We start from the raw sequence: 25706 nt of genomic DNA, 5'->3' as shown, positions 1-25706 counted from the left end.
CAAAATGATCTGCATTATAATATGATATATTCTAGGCTCTACACTCTAAATAAAATGTTGATTTTTTTTAAAGAAAGTTAAAGTTGCATGGAATTCTAAACAACTGGTCAAATTCTCATGTGAACAAATTTCTCTATTATTTAGTTTGGAAATTAGTTCATCAAAATTATGTCTGAAATATAGTTATTTGGGGATATGTAAATTTAACAATAAAATTGGTTGTAAAAGCCCCAGAAGCTGAAGAACATAGGAAGAAAGCTTAACTATTTATAAATTTTGTTCTTCATTAGTTTATTTATTAGGCCTTCATTGAACATGCATTGTAGAGTGCTGATTTCCCTTCAATGAAGATCCTCAGGTGATGCTTGGACGGCCACATTATAATAATGGTAAGTAACTCAGATTTGACTGGCCTCCGAAATGATGTTTTGGTGATAAAGTTCAAATACAACTTGAATATTGGTAACATTTTTAAACTGAGAGGGAAAAGTACTTTTGCATTCTCACACCAGTTAGTGTATTTATCACTCCAACACAGAAATAAACTACTTTTCCCTCTCAGTTTAAAAATGTTACCAATATTTGAACTTTATCACCAAGACATCATTTCAGAGACCAGTCAAATCTGAGTTACTTACCATTATTATAATGTGGCCGTCCAAGCATCACCTGAGGATCTTCATGTATGTTATAAAGAAGATTCTGATTAGTTGGACAAATGACCTCTGGGGTCCAATCAAACTTTATAACTCTGTGATCCTTGACAAAGTGGTCAACAGTGAATCTCTGTCTGAACAACTTAAATGACAGACATAATTATTATATTTTAAAAAGGGACTTAGAATGACAAGAGACAAAATTTTGGAATCCACATGTCAGATAGCCATTGAACCTAGGAAAATGATATCAGGAAATTGGTTTTTTAAGAAGAAGCATTGCTTTAACCCTATTGAGATTACTATTTTTGCTTTTGCACTCTGACACCGATTAGTGTATTTATCACTCCAACATAGAAATAAACTACTTTTCCCCTCTTAGTTTAAAAAATTTACCAGTTTTCAAGTTGTATTTGAACTTTATCACCAAAACATCATTTCGGAGGCCAGTCAAATCTGAGTTACTTACCATTATTATAATGTTCCACTTCTTCCCAAAAAGCTTTGTGCAATTGTGTTAGCAGTTCTTCCTTTTGTCTTACTGAGAGTTTCCCTGCAATAGTTAACGAATCTAATGCTTGGGAAATTACAGTCAACCGACACTTGGTCTCATCCTGAATTTGTAATTTTAAGGAGTTGATCATTTTGGCCATATATTCCCAACCCACTGTTCTCTCTTGAATGTCCTAGAAATAAAAAAAAAATGCATACCATGAAATTGAACAAAAAATTTTATTAGACAACTTTGAGAGGTAACTTGTAACTTGGCAAAATAGTGGCTAGAATTGCAAATTGAAAAGATCTGAGTTCAAATCCCAACTCAAAATTTTACTATGTCACCCTAGGCAAGTGACTTAACTTTTCTCAATCTCAATTTCTTTATCATTAAAATAGAGATTAAAGCATCTATAGTAACAGAGTTATTATGAGGATGAAATGACATGATATATTAAAGTATTTTCCAAAATTTAAAGCACTGGTAACATGTAAGCTATAATTATGATTATTTTAAACTTTATCAGCATCTAGTCTGTATATATCTGAAATACTTCAAGAAACTACCACAGTAAATATTTATTAAATGTCATCTGTATGCTGAGCACAATGAAATATATACTGGGTAGGATGCAAAGTTTAGCTAATTTAGCAGCAAAAAAAATTAACAAATCAAGGGTATTCAAGATTTAAGGTGATAGAATATACCAAGGCACAAGACTAGGAGAAAACAGAGGACATTCAGGTAACAAAATGTGGACTTCATTGGCTATCATTCATTGTGAGGGAAGGGAAATAAGCCTAGGAAGGTGATATAAAGTCCATATGTACAAAGTACTTATAATAGTCTTTTTGGAAATAGCAAAAAAGTAGAAAGTAGGAGCCCAAAGTAAGTAGAGGAATAGTTGAATGAATAGGAATATATGAATGTAATTTAATATTATTGAATTTTATTAAATGATAAATATGAAAAATTCAGAGAAACTTAGGAAAACTTCAATGAAATGATGCAAAGTAAGGAGTATCAGAAGGAAAAAACTGATGCAAGAATTTCAATATTATTTTTAAATTTGAAAATTTTCAGAATTCTGATTAAGGGAGTAACAGCATGGTAACTACTTACGTGACCTTGAATAAATCATATTTCCTCAATTTCCCAATTTTAAAAATGAGAAAATTGGATCAGTTTACCTCTAAGAATCAGCTCTAAATCTATGAGGACTGGTGATGAAAGATGGCTCCCACCTCTTGGCAGAGAGTGAACACAGACATGCATTGCCAGGCATTGATTTTGTTTGCTATCTTGTTCTTATTTGTTAGGGTAGGAGATTCTTTTTTGAAGTCATTTTGAGATGAATATAAAATAAAGGTAATTAAAAAATAAAGCTAAGATAGATAAAATTTGGAGAACTTTAATATTTCATATTTAATTTAATATTTCATAAGTAAATATATAGTTCCTTTAAACACAAGAATTTTAAGAGCAAGTTGTTCAAATGATAAATTCATTGTCTTCACTCATTAGAAGTATCAGACTGATGAAATACATTCTATTTTCCTGAGTCACTCAGTCTTCCCTTTTTTTAGAAAAATCACTTTTTAAAAAAATTTATTCTGAATTTAAGAAATAAAACAGACATTTATATAATATAGTAGAAATGAAAAAAGATGATTGCATATGAAACTACATAACTATTATGTACAACTTGCTATTCCTTTTAAATGTAAAATAAAATTATCATATAATTTTCTTTTATTTTTCTTCCCTCCCTCAACTTCTATGCATAGTAGCATACTCTCACTAACATAAAGACTATTTCCATTCAAGGGTATCTTTTTTAGTCTAATAGACAATAGAAAAATATCCCATTACACAGAGCAAAAGGATATAATCTAAAAATTTATTTTTAGAAATTCAGCATCTGGGTATACTTTTATAATGAACTAATAATTTGTTCAAAGAAATGTAGGGAAATGTCTATGGGATACACCACATTATATAAAAAATTTACTTAGCCCTATAAGAATATTTTTCAACTCAACTAGGTACAGATGGTTTGAATGTTATACTTTTTCCCTCTATAATGTCACATTTGAAGACTTAAAAACCAATATTTGAGATCAGTTGCTCTGATCAGGGGTGCTTACTTAGATTGTAGATACGAATAAAGAGAAAACAGTTCCTGTTTGACGATTTCTACTCTTGGATACAATGAACTGCTTTTTGACCATTCTTTAATCTTACCCTCTTATAATTTATGTTTGGATGAAATGAATGATTTTCTGCCTCCTCTGCAAATATAATGGAACTTATTTGCCATGTGATTTTGGAGAAATCATTTCATCCTTCTTGGTCTCAGTGTCCTCAACTGTAAAATGAAAAAAATTGTCTGTCCCTTTTCTGTTGTGACATAATGGAAAGAACATTTAGAACAGAAATAAATTTAGAATAAAAAGAACTGATTAAAGTGACAGTTCTTCCATCAGTACTACTATATTTAGAGGTAAAAGGGACATTAAAGGTCATCAAATACAATCCTCTCACTTTACAGATGAAGAAACTGAGGGCCAGAGAGATTACTTAACTTATTCAAGGTCATATGAGAAATAAATAGCAGAATCATAAATGGAACCCATGTCTTCTGACCCAAAATTCATCACTCTTTACAATATGCCATACTATCATACTAAATGTTGAATAGAATCTATGATCACACTGTCAAGAGATTCCTCCAATAATGCAGACTGCATTATCTGCCCATCTTGTATGATTCATACCAATTTTTACTCAATCATTTCAGTCATACCCAACTCTTCATTATCTCATTTGGGGTTTTCTTGACAAAAATACTGGAGTGATTTGCTATTTCCTTCTCCTTCTCATTTTACAGATGAGGAAACTGAGGCAAACAAGGTTAAATGACTTGCTCAGGATCACACAGCCAGTAAGTATCTGAGGCCATATTTAAACTCATGAAAATGAATCTTCCTGACTTCAGGGCTGTCACTCACTCTCCTATCTAATTTGTCACCTAACTGTTCTTAACTTACATCCACATCTTCTCATAAACTCTCCCAAGAGATCCAACAAGGGGGGTGGGCAGCTAGGTGGCATAGTGGATAGAGCACTGGCCCTGGAGTCAGGAGTACCTGAGTTCAAATCCAGCCTCAGACACTTAATAATTACCTAGCTGTGTGGCCTTGGGCAAGCCACTTAACCTCATTTGCCTTGCAAAAAATTAAAAAGAAAAAAGAAAAAAAAGAGATCCACCTAGTATCTTCCTCACCTCTTTCTGGTATCTCTTAGATATCACTGATACAGTCAAATCCTCCATCATCCCTTAATATAATCATATAACCAGCTCATTTTTTTCTTCCTATCATTACAGTTCTCTGATGCTATTTTTTTTCCTCCTCATTTTTGTTATTCTTCATTGATGATATTCCATATTCCATTGCCATACAGAAACATCAGTAGGATTTTGTTATCAAAAATATGAGCCTTTGTTTCTAGGAAAAAAAGCTGGGATGACAAAGGATCTTTTCAATTTCCCAAGGATAATCCATCCATCCCTACAAATCTCTGTGGATACATTAGCACAGGGAGCAATGCCATCATTAGCATCTCTCATTGTGAATGGTACCTGCACATGTCTCTCCCTCCCAAGGCCATGGAGGCCCACTTCAAGGAAATATTCTGTGTGTGAGAGATCCATTTTAAAATCTCTCACAGCTAAGCAAAAAAAAAAGATCAAAAAGAGAGACCTTATTTAGCAATTTTATGTAATATTCTGTGTGATTTGGCCTCTGCCTCTCTGCTTACATATTTCTTATACAATGGGGCTAATAGTCATTTCTTGCAAACATTAAGAGTTACCTTTCTTTTTGGTGTCCTTTTCATTCATTTTATTACAGTATAAAGCACCACTGGCTTTGCCAATTTCTTTCATCAGTTCGTACAAATCTCCTCATTTTTCCTGAACTATTCCTATTTGTCATTTCTTACAAACTGTGGGAAAGAATGAAGTGTTTTGTTTCCACAAGATTGAGAGGATATTACAAGAATCTCACAGATGTCTGTGAGGGTAATACATTACAAAATCCAGGATGTCTAATCTTTGTAGAAACCCAAAAAGATGCCAACCTGTTTACAAGAAGGAGAGAGAAGGAAACAAAAGGAAAGACAAAAGATTAAAGAAATAACACTAGGCCTGCCTAGGTGGAATGAGTGTCTGTATTATTGTCTTTTGCACCTACTCAAGAAGGTCATTGTTTCTCCCCTGTGCTCATTAGAATAATGAGCAGAGTGAGGAGAAAGTATGGTGGAGGGTTGTATTAATTAGATTGTGACCCTAGCCAATGATTGGCATGAAAGGAGAGGAACAAGCTTTTCAAACTGCATCCTTCTTCCCTTGAGAGAGGTGGTCCTTTTGTTAAGCTATTTTAGTAAAAGTCATTTTAATCACTCTGGATTAAGTAATTACAAGCCATTGATAACACTACACTAACAATATGCAATTACATTCACCCCCCCCACAGGTCACTCAGTCATTCTGGTACTCTTTCGAGGCATCCTCCTTATTGAACATGAGATAGTCAGATGGACGAGAGGTTTCTGGGACTTGAATTCCCCTCTTCCTCCTCCCACTCTCTTCATACTTACCAGGGTCTGTAAGTCCTGAGAGGCACTTAATAATTCTTCTGCTACAATCATTCTTTCAGTTAGATTCTGCATGATCTGTCCTACTTTGGTACTTAAACATTTCAATTGATCTAGGAGAAAGTGCTGGGTTTTTTCCATCTGTTTCCAGAAGGCTTCCATCTGTGAAATGAAAGTGACAAACCAAAGAGAAGAGTGATGACTTGTGTACATGCTGTCTTCGAATATTTATAAAAAAATTATATATTCTACAATACAAATCTTAAAATATGTGCATATTAGTATACAATTCTATGTTGATTAAGTTGTAGTATTTTATTCAGCAGTCCACACCACCCTTTGGATTTTTATTATTTTGTCATTCAGTTTTAAGGCTTTTTGTTTCAGAAAATGAGACCCTTTATGATAAGGATAGAAAGTATCATGATGGATACAGCTGAAATATTCAAATTAATTCAGACCTTAAGGAAAGGGGACATTGTTATTAAAAGCTCTGATCTGAAAGGAATAAGTATAGACATCAGCAAATGGATCAAAGTTCACAGAAACTATTTCAGAAAATTCTGCATTATTTTAAAGTGAACAAAGTTTTTTGTTATATTTATAGTTTCCAGCTTATACCTGTGACTTTGAATCTGAGAACTTCTCTCATTTTGTTGAAATTCCACCCCTATCTCTTGTGACCTGTGTGACATTAGGTAAGGTACATAACCTGTATGAGTTTCAGTTTTTACATCTGTGAAATGAGACTTGGCAATATGACTCCTAATTTACTAATCAGTCTTGCACTATAATTTAGGGCTTCCTTCACCTTCCAATTATTTTATTTATTTATTTATTTGTTTGTTTGTTTGTTTATTCATTTATTTACTTATTCATTCATTCATTCATTTATTTGTCTATTTATTTATTTATTTATTTATTTATTTATCTGTATAGATGTTCTATTTCTTCATTATGTGGCAGGTTAAAGATGAAATGACTGAAGAACCAAAGGCTTGATTTTCTGAGCATATTGATTTATTAAACAAAGTATGGCAAATGCCCAACAAACCAGGGCCAGACCTCCTCAGCTTAGGTCTGGGCCCTGAATACAGGGTGGAGAGATTTTATACATTAAAAACAATTAATAAAATAAGGCCAATTAATTAAAAGAAAACAATATAAATTAGGCAATATGATTTCTAATTAGAGGAATGATTTGGGAATTTCCAAGTTGAGAGAGGGAGAGTGGACAGGTGCCATTCTTTGAATTAAGAAATAGAGGTGTACCACTCATCCCCAAGTGTTTGTAATCAATCAAAGGAACATGAAAGTAATAACAGATTGATCAGTACAGGGTCAGTTTTCAGATAAGATATATGGGTTGCTTAAGATGTTATATTGAGAGAAAATTCCTTGCATCAATCTTTGAATCTGACTGATTTTCTGGTCAGCATAATCTAGATACTTAGTTAAGGGTAAGGAGATGCATATCCCACACAGTTATTAGGTTAGGTTCAAACAATGCAATAAGCAATTGGACTAGACCCATAATTGAATAGATACTAAGCTAGGTCCAGAATTGAATCATAAGATGGAGTCAATGTCCCCACAATCAAACACTTATCCTAATTTCCTCAGTTTCCTCAATTAAAATGTAAACTCCTAGAGGGAGAGGATTTTCATTTTATCTAATCTCTAGGTCCTGGCACAGTACCCTCAAACAATCAACCATTTAGCATTTATTAATTTCACATTATCCTAATAGAATAGGCAACATGCAGATAGATTGGTAAATAGATATAGACAGTATAGGGAGAAGGTCTGAGTAGTCAATGGATGGAAGAAATGATTCAACATAAAAGGTATTGCTTGAATTGAGTCTTGAAAAATATCAAGGACTTTAAGAGATGGAGGGGAAGGGAAAGAGTATTCCAGGAACAGCTGATGAAAAGGGAGATGCACTAAGCAGATGATGGGTTGTTTGAAGATGAGAAAGTATAGCAATATAAACCAGAAGACTCTTCCTCAAAAGATTGGGTATAGGTGCTTGAATATTTTTTAAATATTTTATTTATTTTGAATTTTATAATTTTTCCCCTAATCTTGCTTCCCTCCCCAGGTGTTAGAATTTTAATAGATGGATCTATCATCTGCACTGGTGGAGACCAACAAAGGCATATATATTTGGAACACTGAATTATCCCTAGGACAAGAGGTTATAATCATTTTTGTGTCATGAACTCCTTTGGAAGTCTGGTCAGTCCTAGGAATCCCTTTTCAAGATAGCATTTTAATTGCATAAAATACATCAGAATACAGGAAGAGTAAGTACAAAGAATCAAGGAATCACTGAATAAAGAGAACATGGAGTGGAACAAAATGTGTGTGGAAACTGGAAAGATATGTCTCGCTTGAAGATTTTGGGGACAATAAATGCTCTTGTATTGAATTAAGCATACTAACTTGTCACTTCTATGACCATTGAATTGAATTAAACATTCTAACTTGTCACTTCTGTGCTTTTATTTATATTCTTCCCTCCACCTAGCATGCCTTACTCCTACTCTATTAGTTTCTCGGTAAAAATAACATCATAACCTTGTAGGTGAGAAGATTCTTAGAGATTTTCAAATGAGAAAACTCAGACTTAGAGGAGGAAGTGACTAGTCTAAATTAATGGTGAGTTATGAGATTTGACCCAAAGGCTCTAGCTAGATTCACACCCCTATGTTTTTCCCTCAATAGCACATTTCACTTTTTCCTAAATACTCTCTATTTTTCATAGCTCAGTTCAAATGCCTTCTCTTCCTGGAAGCCATTCCTTATTCCTAACTCCTTCCCAAATGCAGCCAAAAACAACCCTGCCCTGTTAGGAACTGACATGACTCTTTGTACCTCCCTCAATATCATATAGAATTTGTTCACATAGCTCCCGTATAACAAAATCAAGATATTAGGAGTATTTAAAATCTTCATCTCTACAATACTAGTACTCCCACCAGAAGACACCTCCTCAAAACAACAATGTGCTAGAATTTTAAGAGATGGGTCTATCAGCTGTACTGGTGGAGCGTAGTAAAGTCACATATTTTTGGAACATTGGAATATCCGTAGGACAGGGGTTTATAATGATTTTTGTGCCATGGATTCCTTTGGAATTCTGATCATTCTAGGGATTCCTTCTCAGAATAATACTAGGGAGAACAATTACATACAATAAAGGAATCAGTGAATAAATACTTTTAAAGTGCTTAAAATGGGCAAGTCACTGTATTAATGCTATGAAATTAATACTGACAGTCCATGTTCCCAAGGAGCTTATGTTTTGATGAGGATGACAACATATATGAAAAGATCAGATGGAAAGGTCAGATGGTCCTTGAGAGCAGCTTCTTCTTAAAGTCACTTCCACTGATAAAAACATTTGATAGAGATAAGAACTATATGGTGGCAGGTAATTTCTTTTCTGATTTTTCAAAAGTTGAGGTTGTAGCACCAACAGAGGCAATTTCTAGACTGAAGCTCCACAGATACTGCTTCCCAGGATGATGGACTCCGGTGCTCTGCTAGAAGCATTGCTCTTCCAAAGTCTCTTGCACTCAGGTTCCTGGGTTTTCTCTGTTAAGATCTGAAGGGAAATGGTGGTGAAGGTGCTGGTGGTTTGACTTTTTTTGGTGCATACCACTTCCCATTTCCTCCTTGGGGTTCCCTAATGCTTTGGGGTGGCTGGCATGTCTGTCCTGTAAATCATAGTTGATTGAGATTTGGTGGAGATTCAAGAATTCCCTTCTCCACACGAGTTGTTTACCTTAGAAATTGAAATTAGCTATTAAAATATTTTTAAAAAAATAATCTCACAGACAACAAGTTAAGAACTCCCTGCTTTAGAATATAATGGGTTCATGATAAATATATTTTAGTTAAGATCAACCAAAATTCACCAGAAAATATCCTGAAATAAAACATGAATTAATTTACTTTTCCTTTTTGAGAACCTATCTGGGAATCAGGGTGACTAAAATTAGTGTATGCTTCACTGGATTGGGTTGATATTATTAAATGACTGAGAAGTTAATGAGACTGCTGAGGAGATACCAAAAAAAAATCCTAAGATGCTGGTCAAATACAGGTTTATTTGGTAGCAACAGTAGTAGTGTAATGAGAAGTATCAAAGGAAGTCTTTCAATCTGGTCTCTACAAGGTAAATATAGTATGATGATAATGATGATACTTGTCCTTCATTCTCAAAGAGGACCAAGGGAAATGCAGTCTAATGGAAAAGAAGAACAGATTTGGAGTCTTGAGATTTTGGTCTGTATCCCAGCTTCCCATGTAATCCTAGGCAGTCTCTTACCTCTCTCAGTCTCAGCTCCTTTTCCTATAAAATTGTGGTAAGAATCCTTGTACTTTCTACCTCACAAGGCTACTTTCAAAACTGAATTTTGGAAACTTCAAAGGACCACAGAAATGTGTTCTATTATTTATTACAGGTAAATTTCACATCATTTAATAAAATATTTTAATTGACATATTGTAAGTAAATCATGAAGGAAAAATGTCAAAGGGGATTAGAAATTAAATTATGAGTACAACTCTGTGTCATACCTTGGTAAAATTAGAGGTATCATGACAGATAAGAAAAGATCCCTTGTGCTTTCTTTCTTATTTCTGTTTTTAGGAACAGAGTAGAGGGATTCAGCTATAAAATACTCTTCCTGGCAAGTGTTCCTTTGAATTGGCAATAAGTTTACTCATTATCTGTAAAAATATTGAAGCATGGGGCTTTTTAAATGTCCCAGGAAATCACAACAGCTAGGTAGCAAATTGGATAGAGAACTTGGCCTGAAGTCAGGATATTCAACTATTTGACTTCAAATCTGGCTTTAGAAACTTACTAGTTGTGTCACTCTGGGCAAGATACTTAATCCTGTTTGCCTCAGTTTCCTTATCTCTAAAATGAGAGAAGGAAGTGGCAAATTGCTCTAGTATCTTTGCCAAGAAAACCCCAAATGGGGTATTAGGATTGGATACAACTGAACAACAAGTCAAATAAGAGGGGGAAAATATAGGCATATCAGAAAACTAGAAGTTATGTTATCAACATAAGCTAAATTCAGTTTCAGTAAATTCTGAAGAATAGGCCAATTCTCTGATTCCTCTAGAGTTTATTACATTGAGTATAGCTTGTTTTCAATGACCCAGTGGTTCAAATTCTGATAGAGAAGTAGCAATTACACTGTTGATTCACTCTTATTGATGTTCAGTTCTTCCATTGAATCAACATTTTCCTTTTCTATCTTACTATTATTAGTTCTGGATCTTAGCAGATCTAAATTCTCTTTTACCCAATATCCATTTAACTATTTGAAGTCAGTGCCATGTCTTCTTTTCCCAAAACTTCTGGCTGTCCATTTTCAGTTCCTTTAATCAACGTTTGATTGCCATGGTGGCAATCTCCTTGCCCTTCCATATATCTTGGAGGCTTATCCCAGGCTATAAATGTACTTACTAAGTGTCATATCCAAAACTGAGTTCAATACTTCAACTGTGGGTCTTGTGGGACAGAGAACAGCATATTTGTCCCATGTCTTTTGCCCTTGGTAGTAGACTTCTATTGATCTCAGTACCATTTTTATTTGCCATTTCACACTACTGATTCATTCAAAATCAAATGGATTTTATCTCATTCTAATATACATAAGTTCTAAGTTCTAAGAACAAAGAAAAGATGAGTAGCATGTTTCCTCTTACTATTCAATCAAACCAAGTATCCTCAACTTTTCAAATCACAAAAGTCCTAATAGCCTTCACTGAACCAAAAACTAATCACAGATACCAAACTCCATGTTCTATTTTAAATCTATTTTATGACATAAGTGGAATAACTCAATATTGTAATGCTTAAAGTTACAAGGTTGCATATGTTAAGAAAACTGCAATTATATCTTCATTGTTTGAACTGCTGCATTTACATTGTGGTTATCACTATTTACAATCCCTAGAGGTGAGCCACTAAAGGGAGTGAAAGAGTATATTTAAGTGAAACTGAACCCTCAATACCAATTATTAATTCTATCAATAGATGGCATACTGTGTCAGGGCTGAGGTCAGTTTTTTTAGCTTTGTAAAGATTTTTACAGAACAAAGAGCCCAATTATATCCATTATACCAGTCATGGACTGGTAATTGCTAACTTTGCTTTAAATCATGCATACAAAGTAGTAATCTGAAAGCCCCACATGGTCAATTTTGCAATTGTGAATTTTCAAGTTGGAATAGACCTTGGAAATATTATGGGCATATCTTTGAATATTATCAATGAGGAAACTGAGGTAAAGAGTGATGAACCAGCTTGCCCAGAGTCAAATGGGATCCACATCTGGGTCAATGTCTGTCTTCTCTTCCAATTTGAAGGTAGTGATCATACTCTAAACTGAACTTCCGAAATTCTTTCTCCTGTTTCTCCTTGTCTGTTTCTCTCTCTGTCACAACTAAGTAGGACTGTGAATAGAATGCTGAGACTGGAGTGAGAAAAATGTGAGTTCAGATCTGGACTCAGATACTACTAGTTGTCCTTCTGGTTCAGAGAAGACCATGTCATTATATATATGAGGACATGACAAACCATGTTTATTATACTGAAGGGAGTATTGTGCAAAGACATCCTTCTCACTGCCTTTTCCAGAACCATTTCACCTTTTGGCCTAATGAATGGGAAGCAGGACTTCTGGGGATGGCTGGATGCTGTGGGAATCCTGAGTGATCAGGAGTAGATCATTTAACCTGTTTGCCTCAGTTTCTTCAACTGTACAATCGTGGTAATAATGACACGTACCTCACCTCACAGAGTTGTAGTAAAAATCAAATGAGATAATAACTATTAAACAACACTTGGCAAAGTATCTGAATTGTAGTAAGCATTCTGTAAATCTTTATTCCTTTCCCTTCTCACCATGTAGTGGTAGTCTTTCTCTGGGAGCTACCCATTTCAGGGGAGTCTGGAGTGAAGCCAGCCCAGAAAGAGTGAGTGGCCCTTCCTCATTATGAAAAGCTACAAGATTAAATAGATAAGAAACGAAGCTTCAATTTGAACCCAGGCCTCTTATTCTTAATCTAAATCCTCTTTCCACTATACAGCATATCTCAGAGCACTGTACCTCTTCTGCTCACTCCCCCATCCCACTTCAAATCCAGTTTTTCAAGAAGAGTCTACAGTCATAAAGTACCCAGAAGGAATTTTCTCTATCCCAAGAAGGAGTTGGCATTATCAGAGAAAGCTCCAACAATTTCCAGTTTGAATTACAAAAGAGTAATTTGAGATTCTCACAAAGGACAGGACACTTAAACAAATTTTTTTCTGTGAATCTTTGAACCTTAATTATACCCTCTCTAGCACTTACCTTTGGAAATCAGATAAATAAATCCCTAAAGGGAAGGAAAGTGTCTAACAAGCTTTCAAGCTTAGTCCTTTTTATTTAACCAGTTTAATTGTCCAGTGGGGGAAAAGTTTTTTTTTTTTTTAAATATTGTAATCATTGCAAAGGAGATAAAATTCTTTACGTACATTATCTATTATATGTTCTGAGTATTCTCTTTCTTTCCTTTCAATATCCTCCAGTGTGGAATATTCAGAACTACCAGCACCCACCATTTCTGTGTTTGATAATTTGGACTGAATTTGTTTTTCTAATTCTTCCAAATCCTGAAAATAAAAATAAAGCATGAAAAATTAAGAACCTCAACAAACATGTTGAATATCAGAAGACAAATATTTTCCCCATAATCTTATCTGTAACACAAAAAGCTATTTATCCATCCCATTGGTTTTAATATTTTTAATCAAACTCATTATCCTATGGCATTTTAAGGTTTACAAAATATTTACTTCATAAAAATTTTCTGAAATAGATACATTTTCACCCTCATGTTACATATAAGAAGGCATCTGTGATTCAAAGTTATTTATTCAAGGCCACACATTTAGTAAAAGTCAGGAGATAATGTACTTTAAAGAGACAAGACATTATTTAGCCTAAACATTCTTTGTTTACAGAGAAGGAAACTGAGAGTAAGAGACAATCACTAGCTTGTTCATAGTCAGATAGCTAGTCATAAACAATATTCATAATAAGGTACAAATATTTCTTAAATGTCTGCTGCATTAAGTACTGAGGATGCCAGATGAAACAAAAGATAGTCCCTGATTTCAAGAAACTTCCAATCTAATAGAGATGAACTTTGAACCTAGACTCTTTTGAACTCAAGACTCTGAGTTGTAGGTTCTTTTCATTTTAGCAATTGTGACTAAGACCAAGCTTTCTAACTCCCAAATTTGCTATGTACCCTCTGTAAATATATTTTTACATCATTTCTGTCATCTAGTATGTCAGATGTCAGTTATTTTCCAGTCATGTTTAAATCTGCTCCATACTACTGGAGGTTTTCTTGGCAGAGACACCTCTCCAACTCATTTAACAGATGAGGAAACTGAGGCAAACAGGGCTAAGTGTTTCACCAGGTTCACACACTAAGTGTCTAAGGCCAGTTTTGAACTTGGGAAGATGAGTCTTCCTGACCTCAGGCCTAGCACTTGATGTGCCACCAAGTTGAATTGATATAGGATTTCTAAAAACAACTGGATACCATCCCTTAGTACTAAGGGTATATTTTTCATTATACTTTAATACTATAAAGTATCTTAACATCATGGAAAGAACACTAGATCAAAATTCATATGACTTATGAAATATTTACTAAATCTTGATAAGTCTCAGTTTCTTTATCTGGAAAAGAGATAAAAATACCTACAATTCCTACTTTCTAGAGTTGTGAGAATCCTGTGAAATATAGAATATTAAAATAATTTTCACTGATGTTATTAGAGATCAAAGTCAATGTATATGTTCATTGGAAATGTATACATAACTAGGCTTAAATCAGAAGGATGCTCTTCCTTTCTTAACCTTCGTATAGCACTCTTTTCTATTCTTACTAGCATATTTCTTTTTGCATTATGCTCATCTATGTGATGCTACATTCAACTATTATACTGGAAGTCCCAGGGGGGCAGGAATCATGTCTTATAATTCTTTGCAACTCTGAAATATCTAGTATATATAACTAACATTTAATACATTAAGTTTATATGAGAAGCAAGCTTTATTTATAACAGAGTAAAATAATGGGACTTGGGGGGACACCCATTTTATTTTATAACTCTTTTCCTATTCCTCTGAATTTTTATTATTTCATGGAAACCAGGAGCACACAAATTGTCCATCTATTATTACTTGCACTCATAATATGACTTGCCCACTTGCTTTCCAAGTCATACACATAATTGGTGATTCATTTTATGCCATTTCTTCCATAAGAATCAGTGATGTTAATATGTTCTGGATTATTTCCAACTTACCAAAAACCTTTCTATTTATGGAGCACCCACTGAATATATCCCTAAGTTAGATTTTGGGGAAGAAAGAAAAAAAGGGAGGTGGGGGGGGAGAAAGGCACCATTTCTAATAAGTACTTGTTTTCGTATTGTTTTAATTTCATGCTTCTAAATATTATTAAAAAATGATGACTGTCTTTTTGTGGTTAATTTAATTTTTTTTGGAAAAAAAATCTATATCTATACATACCACACACATGAACATGCCTACACACACACACATATTTATATGTAGTGCAACTTTCCCCCAGAGTTTTAATTAAAAAAATCATGGGTAAAGGAAAAAATGAGCACAAACACAAAGTTTGGTATTTATCAAAAAATGAGTAAGAAATGAAAGAAGAGGTCATTATAAGAATCAATACACCATGTTTTCCTCATATTTATGTCTCCTTTTGCTGGATCAGTGTTTTCATTAGTATTGGTACTCTCTCTATGGAGTATCATAGGAGGGGGTACAACCCCTCCACACCTTGTCATCTTGTGAGATTTTTGTATTGCTTCCCATAAATCCCCCATATATTAATAGCAGCCCACATTGATACAATTTATGAATTTTTTAACCACAGTATTGAGCATATTATGTATACATTAAGAGTGAAGAATGTCTTAGAAAGATAAAATGTACTTTCCAAGATCAATAAGCTAATGAATGTCAGAGGGAGAACTTGAGCCTAGACCTTTTGTCTTCTGTCTTTAAAGGAGCACCATTCCTTCTGCTACTCTCTGATATCTCTTCTGATCTTTTTTCATTGGCTCAAGAGTGCCACTTAGTAGCTAGCTCATCATCAGTAAAAATGGGAAATGCGCAAAATTTCTAAAATTATTGTTTGTCTTATGTTTATTAAATGTTTATGCTTGAAAAAATGGCTTATTTTAAAGTTTCACAAAGAAAATGATATACTTATAAAAAGTTTTATTTTTTTTAGTTTGTTGGGCATGATGGTAGAATGGAAAGAAGACTTACATAGGAATAAGTGAGACTAAGGCTGAAGTGATGAATTTGATAGATACTGGGTTAAGGTCCATGAACAAGTTACTTAACCACTAATTTAAGAATCTAAGTTACAGAAGAACTGCTAATATATGTGACTGAAGAGAGCTCCTTGCACCAAGAAATAATAATTAGATGCTAATAATAGCAATATTTACACAGAACTTCAAGGTTTATCCAGTTCTTGATAGTTCTTTTGACTGTCACAATAACCTTATGAGGTAGATTCCTGAATCATTAGCTACTAAATGTCTACGTCCTTATTTGAATTCAAGTCTTCATAAATCCAAACCCAGTGCTCTATCATATCAATCAGCAACTTGGATTCATTACAACTTTGGACATAAAATTTAAAAAGAAAAATGTCATATAAAACTATAACAAACAATGAATAGGATTATAAAGATCATAGATTGGGAACTGGAAGGAATTGAAAAGTCATGTAGTCTAATCCCTCCCTGTTGAAAATGAGTAAATTTAATCCCAAAGAATTTAAAGGACTTGTAAAAGTCAGAGGTAGGATTTGAACCATTTCCTTGTATTCTAGAACTATTGTTATTACCTATTATAGATGATCTTTTTAGCAGTCATTGATATTTTACAGAATATATTATCAAGCAGTTTCTTATATGTAAAGGATATAAATACATATCTATAAAAAATATGTTGTCTCCATTCATATTCAGAATTCCAGATATAATAGAGCTCATTTAGCTTTCACTAGTCATATGTTAGTTGCTGAAAATAAGAGCAATGGGAGCTGTAATTTTTTTTTTTGTATGTTAAGTTGTAACTCTTACCATTTCTTGTTTTGAAATGATCTTTTGATACAAATCATCACCAGTTTTCTTCTTCAGAAGAATATCATTTAGGGACATTTTTAGGATCTGGATAAATATCTATCAAAAGAGAAAAATAAATAATTCAAGACAAATTTTTACTTATCTTTGTAGAAAAGTTATTGGATTTTTAAAAGGAAAACATTATAGTTATGATCCTGAAAGCTATGACATAGAAAGTGAAAGTTTAAAAAGTCTATCAAAAATTATTTTATAGAGCTAAAAAATATTAACAAAATTCATTTTGAAGAACAAAATTTGGTCAAATGCATCAAATGAATCATTGAAAAAAATAAAGGAAGGCAGACAAGATCTCAAACTGTACTATGAATCAGCTGTCATTAACACAATCTGTTACTGGCTAAGAAATGGAGTAGGAGACCAGTAAAATAGATTAGGTACACTATAGATTGTAGTAAATGACCATGATAATCTAGTGTTGGTCAAATACTAAGATCCAAGATTTGGGGACCAAAAAAATTATTTTTTGACAAAAATTGTTGGACAAACTAGAAAACATTATGACAGAAACTAGATATAAACATATCACATGGTCTAACTAAGGTCAAAATGGGAACTAGATTTAAACATTAAGGGCAATATCATAAGCAAATTAGGGGAATATGGAAAATTTTATCTGTCAGATTTAAGATTAAGTGAAGAATTTTTGACCAGAGATAGAAAGCATTATGAGATGGAAAATGGATAATTTTGATTATATCAAATCAAAAATATTTACCAAACAAAATCAATGCAGCCAAGATTAGAAGGAAAGCAGGAAAGTGGGAAAACATTTTTACAGCAAGTTTCTCTGATAAAGGACTCATTTCTCAAATCTATCGAGAGCTGAGTCAAATTTTTAAGAATATAAATCATTATCAAATGATAAATGGTCAAAAAAACAGGTAGTTTCCAAAAAAAAGGAATCAAAGCTCTCAAAAGTCACTTGGTAAAGTGCTCTAAATCATTATTGATTAGAAAAAGGCAAATTTAAAATGCCTATGAATTACCACCTCATATCTTAAAAAAACCCCGAAATGAAATGAAAATATGTGCAGAGAGGTGGTGGACCTCATTCATATGGAATTAGACATATATCTCATGGATGTGGAATTAGACATATAGTTAGTGATTTTGTTTATTTTCTTTTGTCTTTTTTTAAGGGATTAAAAATGATTTAAAAGGTGTTCTTCCTGTGGGGACAGGAAGAACACCTTTTAAATATTTTTTTAACCAATAAAACATTTATTTAGAAAAATTTGATTTACATACTTGCTTTCCTCCAGATTTTTATATCTTATAATATTATTTTAGACCTTTCAAAGGGTATCATATTGCTTTCTTCATAATACTCTATTTTTATTCTTTTTACTTCCCAATCAGGAATCAGTTAAGTTTTGCTGAGCTATAAATAAACCAAAAGAGTATCTTGCATTTAAATGATATTAGAATAAGGGATATGTGTAAGCAAAAGAAAATAAATTAATTTCCATTAGTTAAAATATTTAAAGATTTTTGAGGAAAAAAAGCTTTCTTATCTAAACAGAGGGTTTAACAATAAATCACACAATTCGATATTCTAAGATGCCATGGTTCCTTCACTTTGGCCCACCCTCCATCTAGGCAGAATCTAATCAATCCCAGCACACTTTTATATTCAGCATTCTAATGTATTTCAAGGTCAGAATAAATGAATTTCTCAATAAATAATCTTCTTGTAGCAAAATTCCCTATTTTGCTTGGTACTCCATATACAGCACCTAGATCTCACATTAAAAGTCTTTCCCAATTGGTAGCACCCACTAGAGGACATTCTCTGCTGTCTGTCTCAACCTTGGAAAATCCAGAGTCATGTGAGGAATTGGCAAGGGAGATTGTTAATCTTTCCCTTAAACGTGTTAGTTATGTTATGTGGACAAAGTGCTATGTTTATAAATTCACAAAGGTGAAAACCAACTTAGGGAGTCATCTAGACCATCCCATACCTGAGCAACATATAATATGTATAATCTATGCAAAATAAATGAAAAGTGGTCATCTGACCTTCTGGTAAAGATAACTCTTAACTGTGCAAAGCATTTACATTTTCTATAAAACCACATTCATTTCTCAGATAAAAAAATTCATAAAAACAACAATTTCTACCTACCATATGTTTTTCCTGCCTCAGTTCCTTATCTAAGAGTAGCAGGCTTTTCAGATGAAGGCTATGCAGACATAAGCTAATATCAAAACTGGAATAAAAAACAGAAAACTTAATTATAGTGACTAAAATAAATGACTATAGTGAAACTTAATACAATGCTCACCAATTTTTGTTGTAAACCTTAGTGCTAGATCATTTATATAAATCAGACCCAATGTCTTTTCATGTTCCTATTGTCTTTACAAGATATTAGTATACATACAAACTCAACTTTAAAAACTTAAAACCCAACTTTGATCAAGGATAAATGATAGAAAAATATCCTACATTTCCATAATGAATCAAGGCAGACAGAATACTTTACTTTCCATAATCCTATGAAGTAGGTATGGACAATACTATCATCACTACTGTAGAGATCATATATCATAAACCCTGGAACTGAAAGAGAACTGAAATGTTATCCAGTCAAGGGATTCTTAATCTGCTAGTTTGTTAATTTTTTCAAAAATAAGATATATATATATATATATATATGTGTAGTCATGTATGCATATGAATGTACATATATGTGTATAAAAGTATTTAATATAAATTATTTCCTTTATAATTATAAATATTTCATTCATTTGTATAAGAAAGAAATTCTAAGAGGTTCATAGGTTTCAACATATAGACAAAGGGTCCATGAAACAAAAATGATTAAGAAGCCCATCTGAATTAACCCCTCATTTTATAAAACCCCTCAGTTTTTTCAACTGAGACTTAGAGTAATGAATGTCTTGCCCAGTGCCACATAATAAGTGTCAGAGACAGAATTTGAACCTAGGCCTCATGATTCAAAGGAATAGCACTCTGATTCTTATGTAGTGCATCTTCTTGCTCAAAGAAGCTGCTCTTCCAGTGACATCAATTGTGGTACATCTCCATCCAGTAAAAAAAATAATAATGATGAAGTACTTTATAACCTCAAAGTTCTTTCACATACAATATCTCATTGAAGACATAGCACTACTCTCTACACTGGAGAGGTGTCATTAGTATTATTATGCCCATTTTACAGAAAAATCCTTATATGCCCAAGGACATACAACTAGCCAGAAGGAACAGGAACATTCAAATGTAGAATCTCTAACTTCAAGTTCGGCATGTTTCACACATTGTATTCCTTTTCCTTAATCAATCATTTATTCATTTATTTTTGAATTTCATTTTTCCCCTAATCTCACTTCCCTGACCCCCCCCAACAGAAGGCAGTCTGTTAGTCTTTACAGTATTTCCATACTATACATTGATCTGAGTTGAATGTGTTGAGAGAGATATAGTATCCTTAAGGAAAAAAATAAAATATAAGAGGTAGCAAAATTACTTAATAAGATAATGGCTTTTTTAAAAATTAAAGGTAATAAATAGTCTTTGTACAAACTCCACAATTCTTTTTCTGGACTGCAGAATTGTCCCTAATTGTTGCACTGATGGAATGAGAATTTCCATTCAGATTGATTGATCATCAACTCCATGTTGCTGTTATGGTGTACAATGTTCTGGTTCTGCTCATCTTGCTCAGCATCAGTTCATGAAAATCCTTCCAGGCTTCTCTAAATTCCCATCCCTCCTAGTTTCTAATAGAACAATAATGTTCCATAACGTACATATACCACAATGTGCCAGCCATTCCCCAATTGATGGAGATTCACTCAATTTCCATTACTTTTGCCACCACAAACAGAGCTGCTGTGAATATTTTTGTACAAGTGATGTTTTAACCCTTTTTTAATGATCTCTTCAGAATATAAGACCCAGTAGTGGTATTGCTGAATCAAAGGGTATGCACATTTTTATTGCCCTTTGGGTGTAATTCCAAATTGCTCTCCAGAAAGGTTGAATGAGTTAACAGCTCCACCAACAATGTATTGGTGTCCCAGATATCCCACATCCCTTCCAACATTGATCATTGTCCTTTCTGGTCATATTGGCCAGTCTAAGAAGTGTGAGGTGGTACCTCAGAGATACTTCAATTTGCATTTCTCTAATAAGTAATGATTTAGAGCAACTTTTCATATGACTATGAATCACTTTGATTTCCTCATCTGTAAAGCCTCCACATATCCTTTGACCATTTGTCAATTTGGGGAATGGCTTGGTTTTTTTTTTTTATAAAAAAGATATAAAGATCTCTATATATTTTAGAAATGAGTCCTTTGTCAGAAATACTAGTTGTACAAATTGTTTCCCAATTTACTACATTTCTTTTGACCTTGGTTACAGTGGTTTTGTCTGTACAAAAGCTTTTTAATTTAATAATCAAAATTATCTAGTTTGTTTTTAAGGATGTTCTCTATCTCTTCACATTATATGTCACCCATTAACCTCTCAATTTATCTTTCTGATCAATTTGTTTTTCTATTGTAATCTTTTAAGATAATGGCTAAATCCTGGAAGGATTTGCATGAACTGATACTGAGCTAGATGAGCAGAACCAGAAGAACATTTTACACCCTAATAGCAATGATGATCAACCTTAATGGCCTTGCTCATTCCATCAGTGCAACTATCAGGCACAATTTGGGTGTATCAGCAATGGAGAATACCATCTGTATCCAGAGAAAGAATTGTGGAGTTTGAACAAAGACCAAAGACTATTACCTTTAATTAAAAAAAAAACCCAAAAGTTGAGCATAATATAAATAAATATAAAAAATAATATATACGATAATTACAACAATATAAATAGACAGAATAATAAAACAAATGAAACAATGCTATGCTATTATGCTATTATAATGTGCTATTATAATGACTGAATTTAGGTCCAGGAAAAAAGCTGATAAAATAACCGTCTCTGTAACTCATTGCAATGTTCTTCTGGTAAAGGCCTCTCAACCAATATATATATATATATATATATATATATATATATATATATATATATATATATATATACATATATATATATATACATATATATATGTATGTATATATATACATATATATGTATATATGATTATAATAAGATCCACTTCTCAATAAAATTATCAGTTATAAATAGATTCTTTTCAAAGAAAGAAATTCAATGTATTAACATCCTTATGAAAAGCATGATCTAAATTATTAACAGAGAAGTGTAAATTAAGGAAATCTTATTAACAGAGAAGTGTAAATTAAGGAAATCTGAGGTTCCACATTCATCAGATTGGAAAAGATGACCAAAAAAATAGGGGGAGAGGGTGATGAAAATTGGAGTGGAGAAACAGGTATGTTACTACACTCGTGTTGGACATGTGAATTGATCAGGATATTGTAGAAAGCAATTTGATGCTATGCCCTAAAAGTCAGAAATTGTGCATATACCCTTTGAACCAGAGATTCCTCTAAAAGAGAATATATTATCTGAAAGAGAAAAAGGACACATATGTAAAAAGCATTTTTTTCTTTAAGGGTATTCATGAAACTGGGAAATGGCTGAATAAATTATGAATATAATTGAATACTGTTGCATTACAAGAAATTGTGAAATAGGTGATTTCAGACAAATCTGGGAAGTTGTGTGTAAACTGACACAAAATGAAAGTGAGCAGAATCAGGATAAGAACATATATAAAAGCAATTGTATAAACAATTTTAAAACATCCTGCTTAACACAAACATCGATTACAATTCCTGAAGAAAGATGCTTAAGAATGTTACCCAAATCTTGAAGTAAAAGATTCAAAAATAAATTATATAGTTTTAGGCATGGCCAATGTGGAAATTTTGTTTGACTATGTATATTTATTATAAGACTTTTGTTTTTAAATTAGGAGATAAGTGGGATAGGAGAGGACACCCCCCCCAAAAAAAATAAAGAAAGAGAAAAGAAAAAAAGAAAAAGATATCAGACACGCTGACTCAACTGTATTGTACTTGAACACTGTCAGTGAAAAGATGCTGCAATTAATTACTTGCCTAACCATTGATTTTATTAGGTTTATCACTTTACTTAGTCTTAGAATGAGAAGCAAAATTAGCTTCTGTTTGAAGCAGAAATCTCATCCAACATCCCAAACAAGATGTTCTGGTATCTTTCTGAAGAACTACAATAATAAAGAAATAATTGACTCAAGAGGTAGCATTTTCCATTTTTAAATAGATCTAATTTTTATAAAGTTCTTCATAACTTTAAGCTAAAATTTACTATCCCATACTGATTGCCTTTTTTTGTTCTTTTTAGATAAGAACCAGAGCACCTGGTCTGAAATTCAGGACATTTGAATTCTGATTTTGGCTCTGCTTTTTCCTAGCACTGTGATCCAAAGCAGGCTGTTTCCTTGTTTCCTATGTCCTGGTTTTGATATTTGCAAAATAGGGGTAATATTTCTTGCATCACCTGCCTCAAACTGCTGTTGGAAGGCAGGGATCGGGCAGTAGTTACAATCCTAAATCTCTGTACATATGTAAGAAAACATTATTATCATTATTATCAATATTATTATTACTATTGTTATCACCATCAAAAATGTATTTCTCACAATTAACACTGAATGAAGAGACATTCATAAATTTGAGGAAGTTAAAGTGATAGGAAGATCTGAATTCAAATACAGCCTCACATGCATCACACTTCCTAGCTGTATAACCCTGGGCAAGTCACCTAATTTCTGCTTGCTTCAGTTTCCTTATTCTTAAAATAGGGATGATAATAATATGAGATGAGATGAGATGAGGTCTATAAAATACTCTGTAAAATTAAAGTGCCAAATGAAAGCTATTTATAAAAATATGTACATGAAGCATCATATATTAATAATTGTATTAATATCTTGACTACATGGATTTTTGTTGTTCAGTTGTTTCAGTTATTTCCCACTCTTCATAACCTCATTTGAAGAGTTCTTGGCAGAGATATTGAAGTGGTTTGCCATTTTTTTCCTCCAGATAATTTTGCAGAGGAGGAAACTAAAGAAAACAGCATTAGTGACTTGCATAGGATCACATAGCTAGTAAGTGTATGATAACAAATTTAAACTCAAGAAGATGAGGTTTTCTCACTCCAGGCTCAGCACTCTATACACTTTGGCACTACCCAGTTGCTGGACTTCACTGATAAAGCCAGAATATTCTTATGTGACCCTATCAGGTAGGGCAGAAGACCTATATTCTCAAGCATCACTTTTTCTAGAATTTTATTACTTGGTCCATACCTTTCACAGGTCAGCACCTCTGGGAAAGAATTCACTTTAAGAAAGGTTCTATCATGGAATCGGTCATCACTCATAGCAGAATGCATGCTGGAAGATGAACTGCAGTCTTCTTTGTCTCCCTGGCTGAGGGATCCGAGACTACTTGAAGGAGAAACTTCCATCATTTGATTAGGCAAAATTGCCTGTTTCGAATTTTCATGCAAAGATGGATTGGATGATCCATCTGCAAGAGGCTGGGATAAATGAAAAGGTTAAAAAAACCAAACATCTTCCATTAATCAATACAGTAGAAGAAAGGAAGTAATTAGTTTGTTTTTAATTGCATTCTCAATTCTCGACATTCAAGCTGCCTTTATGGAGTACAACTGATAGAACTGAAGCAACTAGCAAATATGATTACATAATTAGACTAATATTTTCTCTTAAGTTGAACAAATTGCTTAGTTATTCTTACATAATGAAGAAAAAGTTCCAATATTTTTAAAATTACCTATTGGGCAATATAAGAGAAACTTCAAAATATAGACATTTTTGTTTGGCATTTAAACATTTTGTTGCCTCTTATTTCTACCCTACCTTCTAAATTTATCTTATCCTATTCTGTTGCACACATTGTGTTTCAGCCAGACTGAAAAACAAATGACTCTTGAATAGATTTTGTACTTTCTATGTCTTTCCTCAGGTAATTTTAGATGTCTCCATGTCTTCGGTGATTTCCTACTTGTTCTGCATCTAATGAATTTGTATGCATCTTTTAAAGTCCAAAAGAAATATCCATTCCCCTGGAATCACCCTCTGATCCCTCCTCTTACTATTGGTCATCTTCCTCTACCTCAAAGAGCAATTTATTTTTTGTACCTTGCTACTGAATTTGTCCTCTGATGTTGCCAACTATAGATATTAATATTTGGTATCTTAACTCCCTTCCAGCTCCTGGATGGGTATGTAGTCTTCCCTAAACTGCATGTCTACTTGGGGACCCCAGCATCCTGAAGATGTGAGGAGAATATAAAAACTAAAGCTTACTGAAATCAAGAGAAATAAATTGGAATTTCTATTTTTTTCTTTCTATGTATTTATTAGCAAAAATAATAAAACCCTGTTAAAATCTGAATTGGGATATTATAGGAGCTGTCATGGTGTGAACTATCTATTTCAGATAGGATCAAAAAAAGTCAGCATTTGAGGAGCTCTGTCTGTCTCTGCTAGTCCTTGCCCACTCAGAAAGGAGCAAAAAACCAGAGGAAAAATTTAATAGCAGTTTTGTCCTAGTAGGAGTTATTGACATAAGCTAGACTAC

The 25706-nt window shown here is 33.2% G+C and overlaps 1 protein-coding gene across 1 annotated transcript in view; it reads right to left on the bottom strand.

Annotated features, from left to right (window-relative positions):
- EVC (EvC ciliary complex subunit 1) overlaps positions 1–25706 on the bottom strand; it is a 128929-nt gene that overhangs the window by 86229 nt on the left and 16994 nt on the right. The window contains exons 4-9 of the mRNA XM_074229805.1: positions 24407–24639; positions 19230–19314; positions 17042–17140; positions 13361–13498; positions 5815–5973; positions 1126–1342 (exon numbers count right to left, since the gene is read on the bottom strand). Coding sequence (XP_074085906.1) covers positions 1126–1342; positions 5815–5973; positions 13361–13498; positions 17042–17140; positions 19230–19314; positions 24407–24639 — 931 coding nt within the window. The remainder of the gene's footprint in view (positions 1–1125; positions 1343–5814; positions 5974–13360; positions 13499–17041; positions 17141–19229; positions 19315–24406; positions 24640–25706) is intronic.

This window comes from Macrotis lagotis, chromosome 3, assembly GCF_037893015.1.
Source record: "Macrotis lagotis isolate mMagLag1 chromosome 3, bilby.v1.9.chrom.fasta, whole genome shotgun sequence".
In the NCBI taxonomy this organism is placed as follows: domain Eukaryota; kingdom Metazoa; phylum Chordata; class Mammalia; order Peramelemorphia; family Peramelidae; genus Macrotis; species Macrotis lagotis.
This window is presented reverse-complemented; position numbering and strand designations above follow the sequence as displayed.